At 42.4% G+C, this 24,617-nt stretch overlaps 3 protein-coding genes and 1 long non-coding RNA gene across 5 annotated transcripts; 1 reads left to right on the forward strand and 3 right to left on the reverse strand.

Annotated features, from left to right (window-relative positions):
* Positions 1–533: 533 nt before the first annotated feature.
* Positions 534–9,778, reverse strand: entpd5a (ectonucleoside triphosphate diphosphohydrolase 5a). The gene is made up of 13 exons (XM_037240802.1): positions 9,174–9,778; positions 8,821–8,900; positions 4,655–4,798; positions 4,301–4,376; positions 4,146–4,181; positions 3,701–3,789; positions 3,534–3,613; positions 3,386–3,447; positions 3,202–3,303; positions 2,536–2,679; positions 2,398–2,454; positions 1,781–1,896; positions 534–1,708 (listed from the first exon to the last, which is right to left on the reverse strand). Exons 1-13 carry the CDS (start codon positions 9,721–9,723, stop codon positions 1,625–1,627), a joined length of 1,620 nt encoding a protein of 539 aa, XP_037096697.1. The 5' UTR covers positions 9,724–9,778; the 3' UTR covers positions 534–1,624.
* A 1,423-nt stretch (positions 9,779–11,201) lies between these two features.
* LOC119115913 lies at positions 11,202–14,508 on the reverse strand. Its single transcript, XR_005096207.1, has 3 exons — positions 14,406–14,508; positions 12,351–12,453; positions 11,202–12,120 (listed from the first exon to the last, which is right to left on the reverse strand). It is a non-coding gene; the product is annotated as an uncharacterized LOC119115913 (long non-coding RNA).
* Positions 13,603–20,522, forward strand: LOC119115909 (basal body-orientation factor 1-like). 2 transcript variants are annotated; one of them, XM_037240804.1, is made up of 11 exons: positions 13,603–14,253; positions 14,328–14,580; positions 14,646–14,711; positions 16,576–16,719; positions 16,789–16,869; positions 16,984–17,054; positions 17,723–17,867; positions 18,339–18,820; positions 18,881–18,985; positions 19,478–19,525; positions 19,713–20,522. In XM_037240804.1, the coding sequence occupies exons 1-11, from the start codon at positions 14,084–14,086 to the stop codon at positions 19,807–19,809; spliced, it is 1,662 nt and encodes a 553-aa protein (XP_037096699.1). In that variant the 5' UTR covers positions 13,603–14,083; the 3' UTR covers positions 19,810–20,522. The 2 variants fall into 2 exon arrangements, with proteins under 2 accessions (XP_037096699.1, XP_037096698.1); XM_037240803.1 differs by having other exon boundaries at positions 16,576–16,869.
* On the reverse strand, positions 20,300–24,585 carry aldh6a1 (aldehyde dehydrogenase 6 family, member A1). The gene is made up of 12 exons (XM_037240810.1): positions 24,435–24,585; positions 24,190–24,234; positions 24,026–24,100; positions 23,669–23,830; positions 23,523–23,601; positions 22,740–23,042; positions 22,468–22,589; positions 21,939–22,128; positions 21,511–21,692; positions 21,259–21,438; positions 20,572–20,670; positions 20,300–20,490 (listed from the first exon to the last, which is right to left on the reverse strand). The coding sequence occupies exons 1-12, from the start codon at positions 24,471–24,473 to the stop codon at positions 20,386–20,388; spliced, it is 1,581 nt and encodes a 526-aa protein (XP_037096705.1). The 5' UTR covers positions 24,474–24,585; the 3' UTR covers positions 20,300–20,385.
* Between the last annotated feature and the right edge of the window lie 32 nt (positions 24,586–24,617).

Consider the following 24,617-nt stretch of genomic DNA (forward strand, 5'->3'; position numbering starts at 1 on the left):
GCTTAACGAGGGTCACTTGGAAAACATATTGGAACGCGGCCCCCGAGGACTGGAGGTCGACACCCCTGGAAGCTAGGGTTAGGGTTTCAAACAACTCTTCTGAGTTATTTGTCAGTTTGTTTTGTAGCTCTGACTGTATATAATATGAGGTGCTCATACATTTATTTGGGTTGACAGTCATTATGGCCCTCCGAAAGAAGCTATGGCTACAATGCGGCCCGTGAAAAACATGAGTTTGACACCCCTGTCCTACATACTGTACATATACGCACCTTCAATAGATCATTTGACTGCCTGCTGGTTACTGTATATGTGCAATTCATGGAGTGTTCTTTGCCAAGAACTACTTTATTAAACTTGTGCTAGAATGATGGATAGAAAGTGAAGGATAAGCAAAGGAGCAGCTCATCACCCAAAGCATACCACATCGTATGGAACATGATTAAATAAATGTTCAATCAATAAATCAAAATCTGAAATTTACATGTATGCAAATGTACCCCTCCCCCCTTGAATAATTGAGTTCTTGGTACAGTCAATGTAAAATCTTTTTATTTATTACAGGAAAAGACATATTCACATGGATGTTTAAGTAAAACAAGCATTTCACTGAGTAAGAAATAAACAATTTAAATACTAAAAGCATAAGGTTAATCAGCTAATACGCATTTAAAGCAACTGTGGCATGGCAGAAAATGTTTAGCGTTTGTTTTTGCATTGAAAGCGGCTCTTGGTGAGTGTAGTTGGCATATATACAACAGTAGTTATGGTACATTTTGTATAGTGGGAAGAGAGTCAGGTAAAAGCCAAAAACAAACATTGTTAAATACATTAGATAGATTTTCAGGTATTTAAATATTTGTACAGTTCACAAGAAGCAGGTAAAAAAATGCTGTTAAACAATCAGCGACATCCCTACAACTTTAAAAGCCACATATTTATCCTTGGCTTGATAATTTGTGTTTACTTTTGAAGTAGTTAAGCTTAATGATGTTGTTAAGTCCACTTCATGAGAGGTTGTTCTTGGGCTCCTTTGCAATTTCGCCACAATTGATGCTGACTATTCAGTTCAGGAAACACTAAAGTCAAAGCATTCATTTGGTGCGTGTGACACCTCGCCACACACACTTTGTGAGTGTGAACTTTGACCTCCTGAGTCACAAAGAATAGCTACAATGTCTACAATTAAAGTGTTGCGTGCAAAGTTGCATAACAGAAGCTGTGCGCTTGTTAACTGCTCGTCGACCTTGTCCAAAGGAATTTCCCGTGAAATTGTTAGCGCCTACAATAAAAGAAAGCATTAAGACAGACGTGACTTCCATTACACGCAGCCCACAACCGGGCAATGACTACAAATTAGACCCCCACACTGGACTGGTGAGGACATTATGCTTTACAAAAATAAAGTCAGCCCAGCAGTCAGGGGGCTCAACGTACAGTAGAAAAGCTGGCCTTATAAAAATATAGTGATTTATTTGAAACAGTTCTGGGAGTGTTTGGCGGGCGATGATGAAGAGGAGGGTGGCCAGGATGGAACTGGGTGTGTCTGTGGGCGGAGGGAGGGAAGCCCCGCAGTGACAAAAGTGTCCCTCTCAGTGCTGACTGCATTACCCTTGAGCCACTTTTATTGAATGTTGAGGTTCCTGAAGTAGTCAAAGGTGGCGCCCAGAGCCCAACTGGTCTCCACGTTGTTCACTTTCTTGGCCAGCTGGCAACGAAATCAATCGAGTTAATACCATTGACATTTTTGCATGTGGAGGTCCGCGTTGGCGTGACGTACCTGCAGCACGGTGTTGTCCTTGAAGCCAAAGCCCTCCTTGAGCAAGCAGGTGATGTATGTCATGTCCATGCACAGGAAGGGGTTGACGGCACGGTACTTGGCCATTTTGTTGCACACTGCAAACGCATGAAGATTTTTCATTAAATCAATATTTCTACGATCCCTTTGGACACACTGTTGATTTCTCATAACTTTCTAGATTTATTTGTAAAAAGGAGCCAGACTACCGGGCGCCGCCGCGACATGATTAAAAGATGACCTTGTATTTTGTTTGGTGTCACACTAGACAGAAGGGTGCGAGTGTACGAGTTGGGGGTCGGCGAAAGGCTGAGAGTGGGCGGCGTTGGTGTGTGGCTGTCAGGTGCCACACTCAGTGACCATGCGAGCACGGGGTGGGATCTCAATCTGCCAAACGAAATCGCTACACTTGCACATACTTTACATTGTGCAGGAATGTTTAAATTGTTTACTATAAGCACATTTCTGTCTTATTTTAGCAAGTAATTAGTCTGACTTGACAGCAGTAAATTTAGTCTGACAGGAAGCGCCGTGCCACGTCTTTGCATGCACGAGATCAGATGATTTACTTCCAGTCGTGTTGACACTCATCCACTTACCCTCTTTAGCTCGCTTCTTAAAATCCCTGACTTCGATTGAGCCACCTCGGCTTCCATCTGTAAGGCATAAAAAAGTGCATTTTGAAGAAATCAATTATAAGTCAGATAAAGTGACACTTTTGTTGAGCTCCAACTCACCAATGAGACCGGACTCCACAGCTCTGTCAAAGTAGTAGGAGAAAGCATAGAAGACGCTGATGCCTTTGACCTCGTAAGGCTGATGCACGATGCCCTTGATGACCCTCATCACCTCGAAGTAGCACAGCTTGTAGCCTGCGAAGCCTGGAAACAATGTAAGAATGTAAACAACGGTATGCAATGGAGGTACGGTAACCTCAGTTTTGGCTCCGCCAGATTATATATATGAGGGGAAGCCCCAAAGTCACCAGCAATTGTGACCGTGTGCTGACAAGAGCAGCAGTTAGTGCTGCCATGACGACCTGTCTATTTTTACCGCATAATTGTGCGCGGTCCAGATTGAGCCACTCGTTACGTTCACACGCACAACAAAGAAAACAAATTCTCTGGGACAAGCCCAGCGTCTTTTTGGCTTTTTGACTGTGGCATGAGACTGACTGCCTTATTTGTGTAGGTAACTCACTATATTTTATTTTATTTTATTTTAACTATGAGGCAGAATATGCAACATGTGTTTGGCACCGATGTTACACGCAAGTGTAAATGTCACTTAAGGGACACTGTACTTAAGTGTTCGAAGATCTCGATATGTAAAATGCCTTGAGATAACTTCTGTTTAGAAATGACGCGATAGTATATACATAAAATTTATTTAACCGGACTTACCATCTGGAACTCCGCTGACTTTGTAAGTGGTTCCACCAAAGGTCACTTCTTCTCTGAACTTCTTTGGGAGGCAGGAACTGGTGAAGACTTTCCAATCGAGACCTAAGATGTCAAAAAGGTCAAATAGCCCATGTTACATTAAAAGCTCTGCCATATTTTATATAAGGGCTTTTAGATACAGTACCATCAGCTCCTAGTGCTCCAAGAGTTGCCAGCCGAGCTGCATACAGTCCATTTCCAAGGTAGCTAGAAGGTCATGGTGAGATTTGAGAATCTTGTATTTGTAACTTTTATTTTCAAAACCTAGTAAATTGATACAATTGGCCACATACCTGTGTGTGTAAAGCTGGTATGTACTATTGAACAAGTTGAATTTGGCGATGTAACTATTGGGAGCAAAGTCAACGGTTCTCTGGTGGACAGAAACACACAGTTAGTGGTGTGATTTTTTTTTTTTTTTTAATTAATAGCTTTCAGTGTCAAGTGCATCATTTTTTACCTTTGATTTTGGAAGGAAGGTGATTTGTGTAGAGCCTCCACCCAAGTCCAGGATGCCCACTGTCCTCTTTGTGTTGGAATACAAGTGGCCTAAAGTAGACACACAAATTTCACTGAATGGAGACAATATAAGATGCCATTCTTACCACAATAACAATTTAATGTTTTTTCATTTTTAATTATGTAGAATAAAAAATGAAAAATCTTAAGTCCGGAAAGATGCACCAAATGATGTCTCATTCAGGGGAAAATTAATTTATGATCTCTTGTTTTGGAAATTAAATTGGCTGTGTGAGAAAAAAAATTTGACTGCCCATCACTGTTTGGAAATCTGGCAACCTCAGACTGGAGACAAGCACCTTTGGCTGCCCGGGGTTGAGTATATACACTAGAACTTCAGATGTGACCACTCACACCAACACAGCAAAACACAAACCATGTCTTACCTGTTAGGAAGTTCACCGTGACCCAAGCCAGGACTCCTGGAACAACACGAGGGTGCAAATGCCTGCGTTAGTTGTGATTGCGACACGGCTGCAGTGGCGCATCTAGATGTGCAATGAGAATTGCAAAAAATATGCAATATACGTATATAACATACCTTCGTTTGTTCCATTCATAATGGTGACGCTGTTGTGCGGCACGTAGAAGGGAGACTCTTCAAAAACATGTTTCACCTGTGATGAAAGATTGATCTATAGTTATATACAGTTGGCAGGCTCTGAAAAAAGTGAAAGCAGAGAGCCAAGCTTGAAACAGTAGCGGATTGAATACTTCAAATGACAACACCACAACAGCTGTTTTTTGCAACATCATAGCCGCCGAATGGGCAGAGTTGTTCCTTCTTTTTCCCACTGACACTTGTAAGCACTTAGTGGTTTCTTATCCCGCTCCCCGGCGGAGCGGCTCGTGTCTGTGCCAGAGTGTCTGAGGGCAGCGGGAGAGCGTGCCTCACCTCGTTCAAAAGAGCATTGGCTTTGTCTTCGGGCAGAAGGCGCAGGCCCGCCGTGGCTTTCAGGACCACCGGGGTCCTCCTCCATTCCTCCTCTGGCACCGTCTTCTTGGCTATCTTCAGCAGCTGACGCACCGTGTCACCGCCCTGAGGAGCACATGGCAATTATAGTAACAGAAGCAACAGCATGTGTCCGGATTAGAACGAGGTCACTTGCAGAATATTAAAGATGGGTTGGTGAATGCCGCAGCCGGTCTCATTTGCGTAATTACCGTTTGTGTGTTAACCCAACCCAGAGAACATAATAAGGGATCTGCGATGCATACACTAATAATATGCACTTAAACTACAGGTGTCAAACTCAAGGCAGGGGGGCAGATATGGCCCGCCACATCATTTTATGTGGCCCGCGAAGACAAATTGAGCATCAAATTCAAGTGTCATTACTAGAATTGCAGATTGTCTTCACTTTTAATAATATCCTTTTTTTTTAAATATTTGACCAGTTTTTACTCGTCTGGTTTGAAAACGAGTTATTTGTTTGTTTTGTAGCTTTTACTGTATACAATATGAGGTGCTCATACATTTATTTGGGTTGACAATCATAATGGCTATAACTACAATGCGGCCCGCGAAAAAAAAGAGTTTGACACCCCTGGATTAAATCTAGGGTTAGGGTTTCAAAGTAGGGTTTCATACTAGGGTTAGGGTTTCAAAGTAGGGTTTCATACTAGGGTTAGGGTTTCAAAGTAGGGTTTAAAGCTAGGGTAAGGGTTTTAAACATGGGTTTAAAGCTATGGTTAGGGTTTCAAACTACGGTTTCAAACTAGGGTTAGGGTTTCAAAGTAGGGTTTAAAGCTAGGGTTAGGGCTTCAAAGTAGGGTTTCATACTAGGGTTAGGGTTTCAAAGTAGGGTTTCAAACTAGGGTTAGGGTTTCAAAGTAGGGTTTAAAGCTAGGGTTAGGGCTTCAAAGTCGGGTGAAATACTAGGGTTAGGGTTTCAAAGTAGGGTTTAAAGCTCGGGTTACTGTTTCAAAGTTGGGTGTAAAGCTAGGGTTACAGTTTCAAAGTTGGGTTTAAAGCTAGGGTTAGGGTTTCAAACTAGGGTTCATACTGGAGTCAGGGTTTCAAAGTAGGGTTTCATACTAGGGTTAGGGTTTCAAAGTAGGGTTTAAAGCTAGGGTAAGGGTTTTAAACATGGGTTTAAAGCTATGGTTAGGGTTTCAAACTACGGTTTCAAACTAGGGTTAGGGTTTCAAAGTAGGGTTTCATACTAGGGTTAGGGTTTCAAAGTAGGGTTTAAAGCTAGGGTAAGGGTTTTAAACATGGGTTTAAAGCTATGGTTAGGGTTTCAAACTCCGGTTTCAAACTAGGGTTAGGGTTTCAAAGTAGGGTTTAAAGCTAGGGTTAGGGCTTCAAAGTAGGGTTTCATACTAGGGTTAGGGTTTCAAAGTAGGGTTTCATACTAGGGTTAGGGTTTCAAAGTAGGGTTTAAAGCTAGGGTAAGGGTTTTAAACATGGGTTTAAAGCTATGGTTAGGGTTTCAAACTACGGTTTCAAACTAGGGTTAGGGTTTCAAAGTAGGGTTTAAAGCTAGGGTTAGGGCTTCAAAGTAGGGTTTCATACTAGGGTTAGGGTTTCAAAGTAGGGTTTAAAGCTCGGGTTACTGTTTCAAAGTTGGGTGTAAAGCTAGGGTTACAGTTTCAAAGTTGGGTTTAAAGCTAGGGTTAGGGTTTCAAACTAGGGTTCATACTAGGGTTAGGGTTTCAAAGTAGGGTTTAAAGCTAGGGTAAGGCTTTTAAACATGGGTTTAAAGCTATGGTTAGGGTTTCAAACTACGGTTTCAAACTAGGGTTAGGGTTTCAAAGTAGGGTTTAAAGCTAGGGTTAGGGCTTCAAAGTAGGGTTTCATACTAGGGTTAGGGTTTCAAAGTAGGGTTTAAAGCTCGGGTTACTGTTTCAAAGTTGGGTGTAAAGCTAGGGTTACAGTTTCAAAGTTGGGTTTAAAGCTAGGGTTAGGGTTTCAAACTAGGGTTCATACTAGGGTTAGGGTTTCAAAGTAGGGTTTAAAGCTAGGGTAAGGCTTTTAAACATGGGTTTAAAGCTATGGTTAGGGTTTCAAACTACGGTTTCAAACTAGGGTTAGGGTTTCAAAGTAGGGTTCAAAGCTAGGGTTAGGGCTTCAAAGTAGGGTTTCATACTAGGGTTAGGGTTTCAAAGTAGGGTTTAAAGCTAGGGTTACTGTTTCAAAGTTGGGTGTAAAGCTAGGGTTACAGTTTCAAAGTTGGGTTTAAAGCTAGGGTTAGGGTTTCAAACTAGGGTTCATACTAGGGTTAAGGTTTCAAAGTAGGGTTTAAAGCTAGGGTAAGGCTTTTAAACATGGGTTTAAAGCTATGGTTAGGGTTTCAAACTACGGTTTCAAACTAGGGTTAGGGTTTCAAAGTAGGGTTTAAAGCTAGGGTTAGGGCTTCAAAGTAGGGTTTCATACTAGGGTTAGGGTTTCAAAGTAGGGTTTAAAGCTCGGGTTACTGTTTCAAAGTTGGGTGTAAAGCTAGGGTTACAGTTTCAAAGTTGGGTTTAAAGCTAGGGTTAGGGTTTCAAACTAGGGTTCATACTAGGGTTAGGGTTTCAAAGTAGGGTTTAAAGCTAGGGTAAGGCTTTTAAACATGGGTTTAAAGCTATGGTTAGGGTTTCAAACTACGGTTTCAAACTAGGGTTAGGGTTTCAAAGTAGGGTTTAAAGCTAGGGTTAGGGCTTCAAAGTAGGGTTTCATACTAGGGTTAGGGTTTCAAAGTAGGGTTTCAAACTAGGGTTAGGGTTTCAAAGTAGGGTTTAAAGCTAGGGTTAGGGCTTCAAAGTAGGGTTTCATACTAGGGTTAGGGTTTCAAAGTAGGGTTTAAAGCTCGGGTTACTGTTTCAAAGTTGGGTGTAAAGCTAGGGTTACAGTTTCAAAGTTGGGTTTAAAGCTAGGGTTAGGGTTTCAAACTAGGGTTCATACTAGAGTTAGGGTTTCAAAGTAGGGTTTCATACTAGGGTTAGGGTTTCAAAGTAGGGTTTAAAGCTAGGGTAAGGGTTTTAAACATGAGTTTAAAGCTATGGTTAGGGTTTCAAACTACGGTTTCAAACTAGGGTTAGGGTTTCAAAGTAGGGTTTAAAGCTAGGGTTAGGGCTTCAAAGTAGGGTTTCATACTAGGGTTAGGGTTTCAAAGTAGGGTTTAAAGCTAGGGTTACTGTTTCAAAGTTGGGTGTAAAGCTAGGGTTACAGTTTCAAAGTTGGGTTTAAAGCTAGGGTTAGGGTTTCAAACTAGGGTTCATACTAGGGTTAGGGTTTCAAAGTAGGGTTTAAAGCTAGGGTAAGGCTTTTAAACATGGGTTTAAAGCTATGGTTAGGGTTTCAAACTACGGTTTCAAACTAGGGTTAGGGTTTCAAAGTAGGGTTTAAAGCTAGGGTTAGGGCTTCAAAGTAGGGTTTCATACTAGGGTTAGGGTTTCAAAGTAGGGTTTAAAGCTCGGGTTACTGTTTCAAAGTTGGGTGTAAAGCTAGGGTTACAGTTTCAAAGTTGGGTTTAAAGCTAGGGTTAGGGTTTCAAACTAGGGTTCATACTAGAGTTAGGGTTTCAAACTCGGGTTAATGAGATCCAATCCAAGAGCAGTTAAAACACTTGTCTGACTTCAGGAGATAATTTTGCATTTTTTTTTTTTTTTAAATCAAATGCATTTAACAATTGTTGTCTCATCTTGCAGTGGTTTTTTTTTCCCGTTCTACTTAAAGCAGTTTCTAATATTTAATGTATAGACTGCACAGTGTGCAGGGCAAAATACAAAGATGTATATTATTGGAGTGCATATTTCAGATATAGTAGATAGCCAATTTGTCTAAAATATAGGTGAATGTTTAGTATTTCAATAAGTCTTATAATAAACTCTTCCGACTCCTTTTCAGACAGGCAACACAATTATTCAGTATGGAATAGTAATATTTAGATTTTCTTTCTTACTTTCATCTGCATTTTGAAAATGTAAACGCACTTCTCCACTACTGCACATAATCACAATAATATTAAATAAAACCTGAGCATCATCTATTTAATTTTTCTATGCAACTTATGATGAAATTCTCATTACATTATGTAGCGTAAAAGCAATATTGCAAACAAAAATACTGCATACCTCCTCAGGTTTGTCTTTATAAGCAGAAAGTCCAGGTTTCACTGCATGGTACATTTCATTGTCCAGAACTGGCAGCTCAACTACAGGAAGAATAAATATTTTAAAATGAAGTTAACATGAGTGCAACAGCATTAAAACAGAGAACCGACATGTGGCTATAGATAGTATAAAAGGAAATAGAGCGAGAAACACTAGAATGACTTTTCCAGCTGGTGATATTTAAACAGCATCACGTCACGTCCATCCGCTCCACAAGTCATTACAAAGTCAACCTCAGCTACTTTTAGAAGCGCACTTGCCGGGGCTGGATAAACTGACGCGCACATGCAGAGGGGGCACAGCCGGGGGATTACCTGGGTCTTTCTGGATGAATTTATAGATGTGGATCCTGGTGCCGGTGCTGCCCGCATCGAACATGACGCCGTAGAAGACGCGCGTCGTGTTGGCGAGGGCGAGACGAGCTGCAGGCGCCGATCGGTGGTGAGATTCAGGCTCCGGATGGACGACTTCGGGCTCCGGGTGGAAAGTTTCCGGTAAAGTCTGGATGTCATCGGGTCTCGGGTGGAGATCGTGCGGGATGACGGGATGCCTCGGCACGCCGGGATGACGAGGAACGGGCGCCGGGTTCACGACCTCCGGGAGGTGGTTCGACATGTGGGCGGAAGGCTGACGGAAACGGATGTAGTGCGGAAAGTAGCGGTGGGGCCGGTAGTAGGTCGCCTCGGTTAGGAGGCTCCCCGCCAGGAGCACCAGCAAGAGCGAGAGGAGATGGTTCGGCGAAGCCATGGCGTTACGAGAGGAGAGGTGAGGAGAAGTGGAAGATGCTGCACAAAGTTGAGTGCTCAGCAGAGTGGATGCACACCCAGGACTGTCCCCTGATGTGTTTACACTATATAAAGACATATGGGCTTGGCGAGGGGCCACACCGAGACCAGCAATCCTCCAATCCTGTGGCGGTCCATCCCCACTCCATCCAGTCCCCCTCTTGTTGGAAGCAAAGCTGGAGAATACCTGCCTCCCTGTTTTTTTTTTTTTTTTTTTTCCTCTCATGGAAGTTGAGGAGAAGGGTGCTTATTTCTGGCTATGTTTTCCCTCCTCATCTTTACTGGATGTTGAGGTCCCCCTGAGGCAGGTCTGAATGAATAAGGGGGAACACCCCAAAGATGTCAAAATAATCTATATTTACATTTTATATGTATGAAATTCCATCCCTATAGATGTTCTGGTGAGTATTTTAAGAGAGTGTAACTTTTTTTCTGGACATGTGGATGAATTTTATAACTGTAGTGCAATGAAGAGAATTTTGCTCATTTATTGCAAGACTTGAATGATTCTTGGACAGAAAAAAAGATGGCTACTGTCTATGTTTTTGTTTGGATTTGTAATTGCTTTTTTTTTTTTGTTCTTCTTGTCCTGTTTGACAGGTCTTTCCACTTATTCTCATCAAGCTGGTCTCTTGTATCATCCAATCAGCTCCTCAGGCGCTCATTTCTTTTCCAGGGTTCCCCATTAATGGCTTATTTTGCATCCCCCGCATTTGTCTCCCAATAACGCCAAATCCCTGACAGCTATAAAGATAAATTGATAAATGTATAAGATGTGACTAAATATACTAGTTTCTAGTCTGTGGTTTTGTTCAGTGGCTTGTATCAAACACATTTTCCAAACCCCACTTAACCTCTTTTTCATAGTCGTGCAGTAATCACCACATTAAATACGCAGCAGTCTTACCAACTTTCAAATATGCAAATGTGATCTGCACTCCAGCTGGCACATCATTTGAAAGAATGTTCGAATCTCACTCCCATTCATCTGGATCAGCCACAGGATTTTTTTTTCCCTTACTAGGGCAACATATTTGGGCTGCGAGGCACGTTTCACGAGAGAACCAAGCAGCCCGAGTGAAGTTATAGGTGGGTGTTTGGAACGCTGTCACATACCGAGCTGCAAGTATCAGTGGCACGTTTTTCTTCTTGAACGCACCAAACACTACCCGCTACACACTGGAAACAAGCCAGATGCCTCACTTGAACTCTATTTTTCTTTCCTAACCCGCTGAAAGTGAAAATCAATCCCATGGAAGCTTCCCAGCATAGTGACCCCTCTACCAACCTCAGTAGCCCTAACATGTGGTTCACTCTTTCACCTCATGTGGTGGGGTGACTGAGGCAGCAAGTGTGCAATCAAGGGTAAAGGGAGGGCAAAGCGCATGGGTACATAGAATGCAGGAAGTCCACAGAGAGGACAATATGTGGGGAGGGGTGGGGCTTGGCATCAGCATTCCCCCATCATGCCATTCCCCTCCCAGGACAGTCAACTGTGCAAAGCACTGTTCCAACACTGTAATTTGAACTAAAAATATTGGACTCTCTTCCTCCTTCCTTTTCTCTAAATACTGTGGCTACTTTTTTCAAGCCTGCGGTTCACCGCAGTGGTCGTTCGCCGCTATCAAAGCGTACATGTGCAGGACCTCTCGATGATGTACCCTTATTTGACTGCCATCATGGCACAGGCCCAAAATGCAGTTCTTTCATTGATTATACTCATTATAGTCCCTCAAGGGAAATTCAACTCTGTTGCATATTGATGCCTTGCTCAAAAGCACATCAAGAGTCATACAGTCAATATTAAATATGCTCCAAAAAAGGCAACGTTCAATTAAATGTGAATAGTCATCATTTAAAGATAATAAATGTGGCCAAAGTTTTCCGCTGAGAAGGTCCAAATGATATTTAGAGGCATATAGGTTGCAACATGTTCCACGAACACAAACTGGAAGTCATCTCCAAACCTCAATCGACTAAAAATATGATGTACAACCGCAACATCGTCTGACAACGTCTCCATACATATCATTGAAATACAACATCTGCGCTGTGATTGTGGTTAACATGTAAGATGATAGCGCTCAGATGAGAATATCTTTTTGGTACTCCGCTTTTTTCCTGTCTGCGAGCTGAACGATCTGCTCTGCATCACCGAACACAGCAGTTGTCAGACCTTGCCAAGTCTGATTTGTTGTCCAGACAGTCATGTTTTCAGTGATTGGGGGTTCCATGACAGCTCCTTATGTGAACCTTCTTTGGGTGTTCTGCTTGGGAGATTCTGCTTTTTTAAATTATCCTCTTGGATTTGAGGATATGACAACAGTCCACGTACATGGTTGGAAGATGATCACTCTGGTCAACTTCACTTGATCCATAAGTGGAACTCTGCTTGCAGTTGCATATAAATGCATTTTGCACATTTTCATCCTCTGAATGGACCGCAATGCCAAAGACTGTGGGCGCCTCTCCTGTGCTGAATTTAAAAGAAATGAGAGAAGCTGCGTCAATTGGCTTCGAAACAAGTTGGCTGTGTTTACTCCCACAATGGCACGAATGCCCATCCCTACTTATTTTAATTGTGGGAAAATGCATGTGTCGTTTAAAATTCTGAATTGTCACACAAGTGGCAATTTTCTTTTCTTATATTTTTCTCTCATAAATTATCAATGATAGCAAAGAAAAAGCAGACTACGATGCTCTCACCAGATAAACTGAGGTCTCATGTGATGTCACGGACGATGGCAATTCAAACTTCTATGCAACTGTAGAGGCATATTTTTCTTGCATATTTCAAGATTCCACTGTCCTGCAAAAAGACAACACAGAGGTGGTTAAAAACACAAAATGCTTTGCCGCTATATGTTTTTTTGCATGATGCAGCAAAAAGACAAAGATGTCAAAGACTTGCTGTGTTGAATTATGTCTGAATGTTTCACAAGACATGCTGCGAGGAATGTGCCTATACAATAAATACTATACATCGTTTGGTTAGCGGTGATCCACTAGCGGGCAATTGAGGGAGGGGGGGGCAGATTTGAATCATAGGCCGCTTCAACCAACACTGCTGTTTCAATTATAAAGTCATGTAATAGAGCTGCCCTTCCAACTAGAATGTCATACGAGGGCAGATTTACACCAGTAATTTTAGAAATGTGCCACTGTAAATCATGTTCGGATGCCCTATAAAAGTGCACCGCCGTGGCATGACACAGCATATTACCAACAGCACAAGTCGTTTCAATACCAGGGTTGGTATTTTGATTCAAGTTAAGTGAAACCGTAAAGCGCAAGAAGGGACCTCAGCTTTGTAATCTACACAGTGCAATATATCATTAATATGCTGCAAGGTTGGCCTCAGGAATGCCATGTTTGTGGGTGTCCTACCCCTAAAGGTTCACTGAAGAGGCCCAAACCTTGTCATTACAATTCCAATGATAATGACAGATTTGAAATGTTCGGGGTTATTTCAGTTTTCTCTCCTCACTGTCATAGTAATTACCTTTAAATTTAGTCTTCAAACTCTGTTCGCCATGCTAGAGCACTATATGATCCACTTAACTGTAGCTACGCCCAACACGTTTTGCAATATCTGGAGCATGGTTTTTGATGAACAGCCGGTGGGTGAGTGACATTTAACATTCTCTGAATTAGATGACGAGGAGAATGTGGTTGGCTTGCAATTAATTATAAGCAACTACATAGTCTTTACTGAACCAAGGCACTCAAAGAAAAATGGCATGTAATGATTTAATTTCAATTAACTTTTGCAGTGAGCCACAACACAGATGAGAAGACATAATGGGATGGGCAGTGGAAAATGTTTTGTGACCTGGATAAAGTAATGACAGTGGCCATTTTGAAGGATTTTGTACAAAAAAAATTAAAGAACCTAAGTCGGTTACTAAAAACACTTGTGGTAGAAACGACAGTTGTTTCTTTGTAAATTCTCAAATTTGCCTGAAATATTATTGAAGGTTTCCATGAAACGTTGTCATTGCTGTGATATTTTGCCTTTAAAGTTAATTTGGGGTATGTGTCATGCGAAACAATGAGTCATTTTGGTTTTGTAAAACGATTTGATGATTCAATGCTGTCTTTCAGCATTTCAACTTGTGCACATTCCACATCTACACACACTGTGTGCACTTTTTAGGAGATTTGGTCTGCTAAAGAAATAAACTGTGTTGACAATGCGGCTTGAGGAAATCATCTAACCTCACTGGATTCCCAGATGCATCACTAGAAATTGCCTCTCTGGCAAACACTCACCGGCTTCTGAATCAAATGTGCATGCCTCGCATGAGACAGCTTTCCCAGATCACACATCACTTATTCTTCTAAGGACTTTTTTTTTTTTTTTTTTACTCCCTGCAAAACTGGCATCACTTAATCCTACCACTTCTGCAGGATCATGTAGCCGAGAAACTTGAGCCGCCATGACGTCTCCATGGCGACAAAGATACACAACTAGTCAGAGCAGGTTGCACGAGAGATGCTGTCACCACCACTGGCGTACTTGTACTAGTTCTATCTGGCATTTTATATTTGCAGAAGGAAAAAAAATGCACAGGAAGAAAGTCGTCAAAGTGAGAAAGATAAAAACCGGGTAAGTGCACACTTTTTTTTTTAAAGCCACAGTTTCATTGCAAAACTTAACCTGCATTTACTACTTCCACCCAGAAAAGGAAAGAAGAGCGAAAAACGGGAGTCCAAAACCGACAAAGACTTTGACCTAGATAATGCCAAAGCCAAAGTTACCTTGTGGGAGCTGAAACTCCGACTAACAGAGCAGACTCTCGCTGAATATCGCGAGAGCTGCGGCCGGCTGGCACGCGTCAACGATGACCTTGGCAACAAGCTGGCACATGCTGAGCGACAAATCCTTGAAGCCACCGCTCACTGGCAGAGGTTGGATGCTGCCAAAGATGAGAAGGTAAATAAATATCCAATGTGCACCATGTCAAGGATGATAACATTTGAACAATCTGTTTCTTTTAGATGAATGCACTTCATGATGCGCTCAAAAGTCAAGAGGCGCACGCTCTTGAGCAGCAGAACAAACTGGTGAGTGCCAGTAGTGACAAAAGCAGTTGCATTTGTTGTCAAAAATGGCCAAATAACATTATGTGATGTAATTTTATAATCATGAAAAATATGACGACATTAAACAGTTACTGAAATTGAGCAACAACAACAAAAGAAACATCAAATAAAATTACATTTATTTGAAGAATTAAATATACGTACAACGACGTCATTTATCTAAAGATAAATCACTCAAACTTAATCTACTTTTTAAAATTGTTGCTAGATGCTTTTTGGGAAAATAGTTGCAAGGATAGACTGAAAATGGTCTAAATTTAGCAACAAAAATACAAAGTTGGCATAAGTGGAGAGGGCATGATCACAATAACCACAATGAAACAATGCAGCTGCTGCTTTCTTACCCGTCTTAAACCAGCCTAGCTAAGCAACCGAAGCCCATTGTACAGCAATGATTTATTGTGTTGACATTTATTGTGTAAGACCAAACAAAACAAAGCCATCATGGTGCTAAAGCGAACTCATATTCCCGCTAGGGGATTCGTTTATTTTAAACTTTGTGTGAAAGTATAATTTCAAAGGGCCTGGTGGGAAATGGACAGTGACAAGTGTGTTCGCCACACCTCAAATGTCATTTATGTACTTGCAAGGCCTCTGCTGGCCTTAACACAGAGGTGTCAAACTTATTTTTTTCACGGGCCGCATTGTAGTCATAGCTTCTTTCGGAGGGCCATTATGACTGTCAACCCAAATAAATGTATGAGCACCTCATATTATATACAGTAAAAGCTACAAAACAAACTGACAAATAACTCGTTTTCAAATCAGACGAGTAAAAACTGGTCAAATATTTTTAAAAAAGATATTAAAAGTGAAGACAATTTGCAATTCTAGTAATGACACACGAATATGATGCACAATTTGTCTTTGCGGGCCACATAAAATGACACCTGTGCCTTAACACTATCAGAAGTACAAAATTCTAACACCCCCAACAGTCCTTTCAGTCTTTTTTGCCAGTTTTCTTTATTTTGTAACATTTCTCTTGAAAACTCTGCTTCCAATTGTGTTTTTGGATATTGAATTTTTTTTCTCCAATTAGATTTCCAGTACACTTTTATGTAGTTAAAACAATGAGCGATCAAACGGACTTGACAAGTCAATTTCAAGCAGCTTTACAAGACAAAGAGGCAACGTTAGCCCGCATCTGTTTTCCATCTCACAGCTCTTAATGCTAGTAAAATGGCGGCGGAAAATGAGGCACAGTCTGGAAACATCTCCGTTTTAAACATGCATGCGACGGTCACATGTGTCAGAAAATTGAATGTCGTGGTCGACTTGGAAGACGCCGCTTTTGTACATTTTTGGGCAGTGAAATTATTCCCCATCAAAACAGCCGTCTGCCTGAGGGCTTAGACAGCATAAATTTGGAATTTTGATGGATTCAACCAAACAATTACTCTATAAAAGACATTTGCAAATGGCGCTACCGCATAGCTTGTGGAAGACTCAGATGTAAATTTGTTTTTAACTCCATATTTTATGTATAGATTGGTGCCTTGATGTAGCCAAACGCGACATAGTTATGTGAACAAGATTGATTTGGCCCAAAGATGTAATCAAATGGGTGATAATAACCTCTCATGTAATCAGCATGTACATGTTTGTCAGCCTTTTATGATTTTGGTCATGTCGTTGCATTTTTCTTATACAGTTTGGGTTTCTCTGGTGGCATCTTGAGGGATTTTGTTCAACTGAAATGACCTAAGGTTGGCGTGCTTCGAACACGCTGGGATCTTGTTTTCTAACTTCTCCCAATCATGGAGAGATTTATTTTGTCCACGGGGTGGATTGACACCTTTTCACATGAAAATAATTTCAACAGGTTGAACATTACATGCTTGAAATCAACGAGATGAAGGAGTTGTTCAGAAAGCGAGCCGGCGAATTTGAGACGATACAGGATGGAATGAAGACCATTGAGGAGTTCCAGACGAGAAAAGCCCAAATGGAGCAGGAGCTCAGTGATGTGCGGAACATTTTTTTTTTCTCATTCTCATTTCCCGTGGCTTTGACTTACATGATAACTTCATTACAGATAAGAAAAAGCATGGAGCTCGCTGAGAAGGAGCACAGGGAAAATCGAATCGAGATGGAGTACCGGTTCTTCACAGAAAAGGTATCGTGACAGTTTCTCTGTAACGTTTTGATTCTTTTTCAGAATTACAATTTGAATCATATTATTACTGTATTAATTGTGAAAATTTTGGTCAAAGAGTAAACTTCCTTGCAGGCTCGATTGGAGAAGGATGCTGAGGAAACGATAGCCCAGATGGACAAGCAAGCCCACCATGAAGCCATTTTGTGAGTGCGCCCACTGATGGCCTAATTTTAATCTTTTACTGCATGTTCAGAACCGAAGAACAACTTTTTGGCCTTGTCAATATATAATTTTGAATTTAATGTTGCTTCTGAGCCACACTGGTCAGTCATGTGCTAGATAGTGAACTAAGCCAACAATCACATCCCACACAGGCCTTCAGGGAGGAGAGCTTGAGGCCCAGTTTGGTCAGTTTGGTCAATGAGCTAACACTTGACCTCATAAAAAAAAAAAAAACCTGCAAAAACTGTCCTCACCTATTTTACTGTATAGCACAAATGTCTATTAATCAGTTCAAAACTGTTTTGTCATATGTCCTAAAATGGGCCCCAAAAAAATGATGGGCCGGAACAAGCAACAATCTAATGTCCGCTTACATAAAAAGAATGCGTGCCTAACTGGAAGGAGAAGAAACAAAATCAGCTTGGAGCTGGACAGAAAGTTTTGGATAGACACCAACGTAGAAAAAAAAACAACCAAATACTGGGCCGGAATAAAAAACAGAATGAGGCTGTGGGCCACACTCTGCTGACCCCTGGTATAAACTATTTATAAAGAAATGAATTATGCATCATACTATAACCTCCCATTCAAAGGTTTTCTCCAAATGAATAATTATTGGGTGAAATTGTTTGCGCTGGCGGTCCTTCAGACAGCTGGACGACGCCTCGCGCTGTGTGTTCAAGGAAAACGTCCGTCTCAACGAGACACTGAAGCACCACATGAAGGAGGCAGAGGAGCTACACAAACTGGCAAACTCGCTGGCGAAGGAAAACACGGCCCTGGCAGTGGACAAGGTAACGCTCGGGGCCAAAGGCATGGCTGCTATTATTAGGTAACGCTTCGATATAAAGACTAGTCATTTTTCCCAATCGCGGTAGTTATGAAACGTCTAATTCGGGTGGTTTCTCTCCTTGTTGTTTGCTTGTTCTGCTTCTGTGTATTTACTACGCAGTTTCTCTCCATGCTCTGTGGTTGTGGCGAGTTTCCACTAGGTTCGGCGGTTTCTAATACAAATAAATATTGGCTGCATTCGCATACGTCTCTGACATGATGACAGTAAATTGTTGGGAATCAAACCCGACTCAGCAGCCAAGGTTTGGATACAATCGTTTGTTTGTTTCTTCCATCTACATGGCCCACAAAGAGTCCGTGATATAAAATTTCAGAATGAACCTAAAATGAATTATTACACTTCATTTGACTTATATTTTTGGCTGTATGTTGGTCATAAAAGTAAAAGATCTTTCTCGTGTCTACTCCTCTAGAAGACACTGGACCTGCTGGCAAAGAAAAACGTAGCCCAGATGGTGGCCCAAAAAGAAGAGCTGACTCGTTTGAAAGAAAAGATAGATTCTTTGGAGAAGACTCTGGAAGAGAAAAGGGATGAGCATGAGCGCCGTGAGGAGAAGATGCTGCTCAGCTCGCAAGTCGACAAAGCGGAGTTGGAGAAGCTTCAAAGTGTGCTCTCCATGCGGGAGAAAGAATTAAAGCATGTCAAGAAGCTAGCTGGCGCCAACATGGAGCAGCGGTCTGAGCTGGAGCGCTTCTTCCATGAGGCTCTGGCTCTGGTGAAGGAGGAGATAGCGGCCACTCGGGTTCAGTATAAAAAAGAGACACAGCAGGCTTATCAATGGACGCTCAAACAGGCCACGGCAGGAAAGGTCAAGTTCCCGCCCATCCGCACCTTCCAGAACACTCCATATAGCACCAACTCAGTCTACTCCGACTTGGAAGAAGCTGCACGGTGGTACGTCATCATCCCATCCATGAGATAATTCTTCATCACAAAACTTCATTTCTCTTTCAGGATTCATCAACCGGGAAGTAAAGTGGAAATTTCAGATCTCACTTGGGAACAAAAGGAGCAAGTTCTCCGTCTCCTGTTTGCGAAAATGAATAGACAAAGGCCAAGGTAAAATAATTCACTCACAGCTTGCATATTTATCACTTAACCCAAAATGAAAACTCAGAGGAACAAAGCGCAGCAGCTTGTATATTAACTTCTGGTGAGTCCGCCCTCTTTTGAATGTTTTTAACAGTCATTTTCTCTGCTTAAGAGGATACCATAAAACATCAATTCGGTTTTCTTTTCCATCCCGTTGCTCAAAAAGAATAAAGAAAAGTGTCTGGGCACAATAGTAAAAATAGAAACAAACATCTGGTCACGTCAATTCGTTTTCAGCTCCTCCTCACGTGCGCGCTTAAGTTTATTTAGTCCTTTGAACGTTTGCGGTTAGCAAACAGCTGGGAACATGATTTGAGAGGGACTGTATCTGGATGTATGGCTGGAGAGCACATAAGCACTAAATCCAATGGAATAACTGAACATCTTTGTGAAGCTCAGAGACGATAAAATGCATACGAGGTAACGCGCTTCAACTGCGAATCTTCATTCCCCTGACAGGAGAGCCAACAATCTGGCGGCACCCTCGTCCGACAGTCATGTCGCTGGGTAAGACACCAAATGAAATGTTCCGGAAATAAAAGTTATGCCTCATCCTTGCAATTATAAAGCCTGCATAGATTTACTGGGCCCCGCATTCCATGTTTAGCTGCAAAGACGCTGTGCTGTGAGAACATGAGTGATGAGTGTGTTACATTTCTGCATGTATAATGATTGTGAATTCCTTCTGAATTAGAGAGGAGCACTGCGCCCTGTCAACCTTCATTACTCAGGCCCCTGACTCCCTCCTTCCCACCAATACCAACAGCCTGGCAGAGAAACGCACCACATGATCTTCGTGTGGCCTTGCTGTCCATCATTAAGTTTTGGATCGGTCGCCGTATACCGCATTGTTAACACGTTAGGTTTGTTTCCCCTCTTACAGTATTTTGAGCCCTTAAGTGTTGGGTTTGTTCGCCCTGTTAATTTTTTAACATAGCAAGATATTTTGGACTGTTTGCTTTGTGTTCTATGCTTCCAAATTTGTGTTTGGAGTTTGGGGGAAAGCCCGCCGGAAACAAAATCCCTCAACCCGACTCAAGTTTAACATGCAACTTTTGGAGTGAGTTAGAGATTCTAACCGAGCTGACTTTCTGCTTCGTAACCCACAGAAATATTAAATAGGTGAATTTTTTTCAGGAAAATATTGTCAATTGTTACATTCTGAGTCAGCTACTCATGAATAATGAATTGGTGAGCATCACTGCACAACAATCTCAGTTCCTGTAATGGGCAAGTGTCCCAATACTATTGACTGGATTGGAGCGATATAGAGTGCCTGACTACTTGAATAAATCCGGTTTATTAAGTACCATTGAGTCGTCATTTATCGGAGAGGTTTCCGCGTCCAGTAGTCAGTACGGGTTATTCTAGCGTCCCATTGTTGGCATGGTAACGGCAGGACTCTTGAGTGTAGCATCCTCAGCTTTCCACTGGGAAGTGATTGTTTTGATCTGTGTGTAAAACTGAATGCCCTGGATACAAATAAAACATTGTTTGTCAACAAGAGTGATTTTGTTTCACTTTCCAGGATCGGAAAACGTTTGTTTGCTCACTTGTTTTCCGTAGAAGTTCATGTCGCCTCTGAAAGATCCTCTTGAGCCAGTGAAGGAGAACATGGGCAAAGGCACGGGGATGGGAACATTGACTCCGACCTGAAGAAAAAAAAAAAAAACTGTTTTACCGACAATTCCATGTTTGGGTGGTTTATAAAAGTCCCCCTGGGGTCAAAATTGCAGGGACAAGCACCAGCACAAAGATAACTTGTGGTTTAAATTTGCAGTTTTGGAAACAGTGAACGGGAAGAAGGAGGGAAAGGGGGGGGGGTATCTTTGTTACAAGTTTAAGAGAAACATGGGACGGTTGCTTAGAATGTTGGAGAAGACACAAATAGGTTTGGAAAGTGTGGATTTTTTGGCAAAGAAGATAGAGGGGAAAATGTTTGTTTGTTGGAGAGGAGTCGAGCACATGGCCCCGCACAGCATTCCCGACATGTGAACAGCAAACACGGCACGACTGGGCTCCACCGGCAAACAAACAGTGCGACGCCAAGCCCTGCTTAAACAAGCCCATCGGAATCACTCCGTCTATAATAGAACATGTCCTGCTGTTTTGATTGAACACGTGTAGATTTTGGTCAGGGGGTAAACATTCCATGGAAATGAATCATTTTTAAATACGAGGTGTTTCCCCATTGAAAATATTATAGAGCCACGATGATACAAAGTGTCACCCACACTCACCTGGCCCACGTCCACCTCGTGAGTGTATTTGCGAGCTGTGGCGCCATTTGTAGTGAAAATGGCGGTGCCGTTGCCGTAGGGATTGCCATTGACCAAATGGATGGCGTCGTCGAGAGTGTCGGCCTCGAGGACAACCAGCACGGGTCCGAAAATCTCCTCGGTGTAGCACTTCATCTGAGGCTGTGGAAGCAACACATGACTTATGGTGATAGGTGGAACAATTGAATGCTAATTAAATGCTAAAATACATACCGTGACTTCACCAATGATGGTTGGACCAACAAAGTTTCCGTTCTCGTACCCCATTACTTTAACCTGTCGCCCGTCCAGGAGCACCTTGGCGCCCTGGTCCTCAGCACTTTGGATCAGACTGCACACTCTTTGCTTAGCCTGCGGAGAGATCAGGGGCCCCACATCTGCACCGGGCTGATCTCCTGAGCGGGCCCCCAGAAAACAAGCGGTTATACTGTTACATGTACGCCGGCGGCGCTCGCATGATGTGGTAGCGACATTCCAAAACGAAGCACACAAATAACAGAACTGACGGGGCAGCCTGAGGAACTCCCTCAGAAATTGTACATGAGGGTTTCCTGTGCGTCATATTGGTGGAAATCTTACGCTTGGTCAAAAGGCCTTCAAGGAAACCAGTGGCTCTGGATAAAGTTCAACCTAAAGATTACCTGCATTAACACGTAGAGCCTTGGTGCGCTCCACAAGCTCAGGCAGCCAGCCGCGAGCCTCGCCCACTAGGATGGCCGTGGACAGAGCCATGCAGCGCTGACCGGCGGCCCCGAACGCGGCCCCCACCAGCTGGTTCAGTGTGTTCTCCTTGTTGGCATCAGGCATCACCACACCGTGGTTCTTTGCTCCCTAAAAGTACATGAAAGCTGACTTTTAGATTTGCTTGATTCTGTCAAATCAAAATGTGAGACAAGTGTAGAGTTCCATGCAAAAGTCCTCCTTTGCTTTTTCTACTTGTCATCTATTCGAGTGCTTTATGATTTGACTCCAATTAAAAAAAAGACAAGACAACTACTGTAAATACGGTCATTATAACACGCTTGCAAATAAACTAAGTGAATTGCATCCAGCAGCCTTCAACCTATCGGTTCTGGTAGCACAATCAAGACGAATGTGTTGTATAAGGCTGCCACCTAGTGTTCATTTTTAAAATGGCATGGCTTCTGTATTGCATGTTTTAGCACTCACCATATTGGACTGCACCCTCTTGCCATTTTTGGATCCCCTCTCATAAATGTACTCGCCTGCCTGATTGGAGCCAACAAAGCTGATGGCCTTGATGGATGGATGGTCACAAATGAAGTTCACAGCTGTGGTAGGAAGAATGGAAATAAACTTGACACAGTGACCCCCAAAAACTCAGAGACATGACCAATGACGATGAGTCATATTGTGACATCATCATCATACTGTGTCATACACTCAAGCAGCTACTTTGAGTACAAATAGTAAATACACACCATCATGTTGTCCGTGGATGATGTTGAGGGTCCCGTCAGGAGCTCCAGCATCCTGCAGCAGCTTGGCCAGCAACATGGCGCACGTCGGCACCCTCTCGGAAGGTTTCAGGAGGTACGTGTTGCCACACACCATTCCCATGGGAAACATCCAAAGCGGGATCATGGCAGGGAAGTTAAACGGGGCGATGCCGGCGCATACGCCGAGGGGCAGGCGGTATGTGTACGTGTCCATGTCCTTGGTGATGGAGGGCAGAGTTTCACCAAGCATCAGTGAGGTGATGCTGCAGGCGTGTTCAACTACCTCTGTGATCAGAGAAGAAATCAACTTGATTGCAATTTATCTAGCAGACTTTTCCACAAATCACAGTTCTCTATGCAAGTATAAACTACTGACTAAGTCCAGAGTAAGATGGCTACACATATCCAAAATGACAAAATAATTCATAATGACAAAGAATATGCCTTTGTTAGACCTCCAACTTGATATGCTGCTAACAGAGCTTACAAAACTAATTTGCATTCTTTCCTCACTACTTCATCCACTTCACTATTTATTTTTAGAAGAATTAATTAAACGTAAACATTTCCTCGCCTCTCCGGCACTAATTATATTCTGAGTACATATTCTAAATTGGCACTCAAAATTTTATGATATTTTGTGACCGAAAAGGTCAAATGGTGCAAAGTGCCCTTTGTTCTGAGTGGCCAACATAACTCATTAACCATTTGTGTAACCAGAAGTGAAAGTGCAGACACGCACATGCGCACACACGTGTTACTTACGCAATCCCCTGAACACATCGCCCTCTGCATCGGCAAGGGTCTTGCCTTGTTCCACGGTGATGGACTTTGCAAGTTCTTTCTAAGACACAAGATGGCCATTAGATCAGTTTGAAAAGTAACCAGTCACATATTTAAGGCTTTCTTACAATGTTGTCCTTAATGAGCTGCTGATAGCGCAGAAAGACCTGCTGCCGAGCCAAAATGGAGGTCTCGGACCAGGAGCGGAAGGCCTTGGCGCAGGAGTCGACGGCGGCGGACATCTCCTGCTGCGTGGTTTTTGGTACACGGGCAATCACCTCATTGGTCGCCTGCAGTGCAGATTAACTCCATGAATATTTGAGTGGTTGATGTCAGCAGGGACCTTTTAAATTTAGGACACCGGTTGTACTAAGGGAATATATTTGCATCAATGAAACTGCAAATCCGGGGCAAAACCTGATGGGATGACGAAAAATAAGTTTGGACTGAAGCATTACATGTTGCTGCTATGAAAGAATACTTACAGGATTGTGAATATCAAGCCACTCTGATGTGTCGGAGTCAACAAACTTTCCATCGATGAACAGCTTAGTGGTGGGCTGTGAGGACAGGTTCATAATAATAATAATTTAAAAACAGATTTGAGGTTGAACTGGAGTGCGCAAGGCTAATAAAGGTGATAATTGACCCGAGAGGTGGAGTAGCAGCACGTTCGTCCAGCTTTAAACAGGACCTGTAAAGAAACACAATTTAATGTGAGACCATATCAAAGTACTCCCACAAGATGAATCCAATATTTGTGCCATTGGAGAATTTGCAAGTGAAGTTAATCCTGTCTGGGAGACCTGTGTAAACAAGTCTAAGCCATGATGACCTCTCACAGTTTGTAAACACTTGGCAAAGTTGCACATACTGTAATGTTTGCATTCTTACCTTTGTCTTGAGTGTTGATCTTAAATGCAAGGAGGCCATGGTGGAGATCTATGTCAAGTAAGTTCACTTCCCAGGTGAGTCGAGGATGACCTCAGGACGACCGCGCTCAGTTTTCACTTCAGTGGTCCTTATACATAGGCGGGGCTTAAGCAAATATGAAGCTCACTATTGGTCTATAAACAG

Source organism: Syngnathus acus, chromosome 22 (genome assembly GCF_901709675.1).
Source record: "Syngnathus acus chromosome 22, fSynAcu1.2, whole genome shotgun sequence".
NCBI classification, from domain to species: Eukaryota; Metazoa; Chordata; class Actinopteri; order Syngnathiformes; family Syngnathidae; genus Syngnathus; species Syngnathus acus.

Coding starts and splice junctions, on each gene's coding strand:
- entpd5a (XM_037240802.1), bottom strand. CDS start 9,723: ATGTCTTTATATAGTGTAAACACATCAGGGGACAGTCCTGGGTGTGCA. Junction 3,448..3,533: donor TACCAGCTTTACACACACAG/GTATGTGGCCAA, acceptor ATGACCTTCTAG/CTACCTTGGAAATGGACTGT. Junction 2,455..2,535: donor TGTGGAGTCCGGTCTCATTG/GTGAGTTGGAGC, acceptor TATGCCTTACAG/ATGGAAGCCGAGGTGGCTCA.
- aldh6a1 (XM_037240810.1), bottom strand. CDS start 24,473: ATGGCCTCCTTGCATTTAAGATCAACACTCAAGACAAAG. Junction 24,101..24,189: donor GCTGCTACTCCACCTCTCGG/GTCAATTATCAC, acceptor CTGTCCTCACAG/CCCACCACTAAGCTGTTCAT. Junction 22,590..22,739: donor CATCCACGGACAACATGATG/GTGTGTATTTAC, acceptor TTCCTACCACAG/CTGTGAACTTCATTTGTGAC.
- LOC119115909 (XM_037240803.1), top strand. CDS start 14,084: ATGACGTCTCCATGGCGACAAAGATACACAACTAGTCAGAGCAGGTTG. Junction 14,712..16,575: donor TTGAGCAGCAGAACAAACTG/GTGAGTGCCAGT, acceptor TAATTTCAACAG/GTTGAACATTACATGCTTGA. Junction 17,868..18,338: donor CGGCCCTGGCAGTGGACAAG/GTAACGCTCGGG, acceptor CTACTCCTCTAG/AAGACACTGGACCTGCTGGC.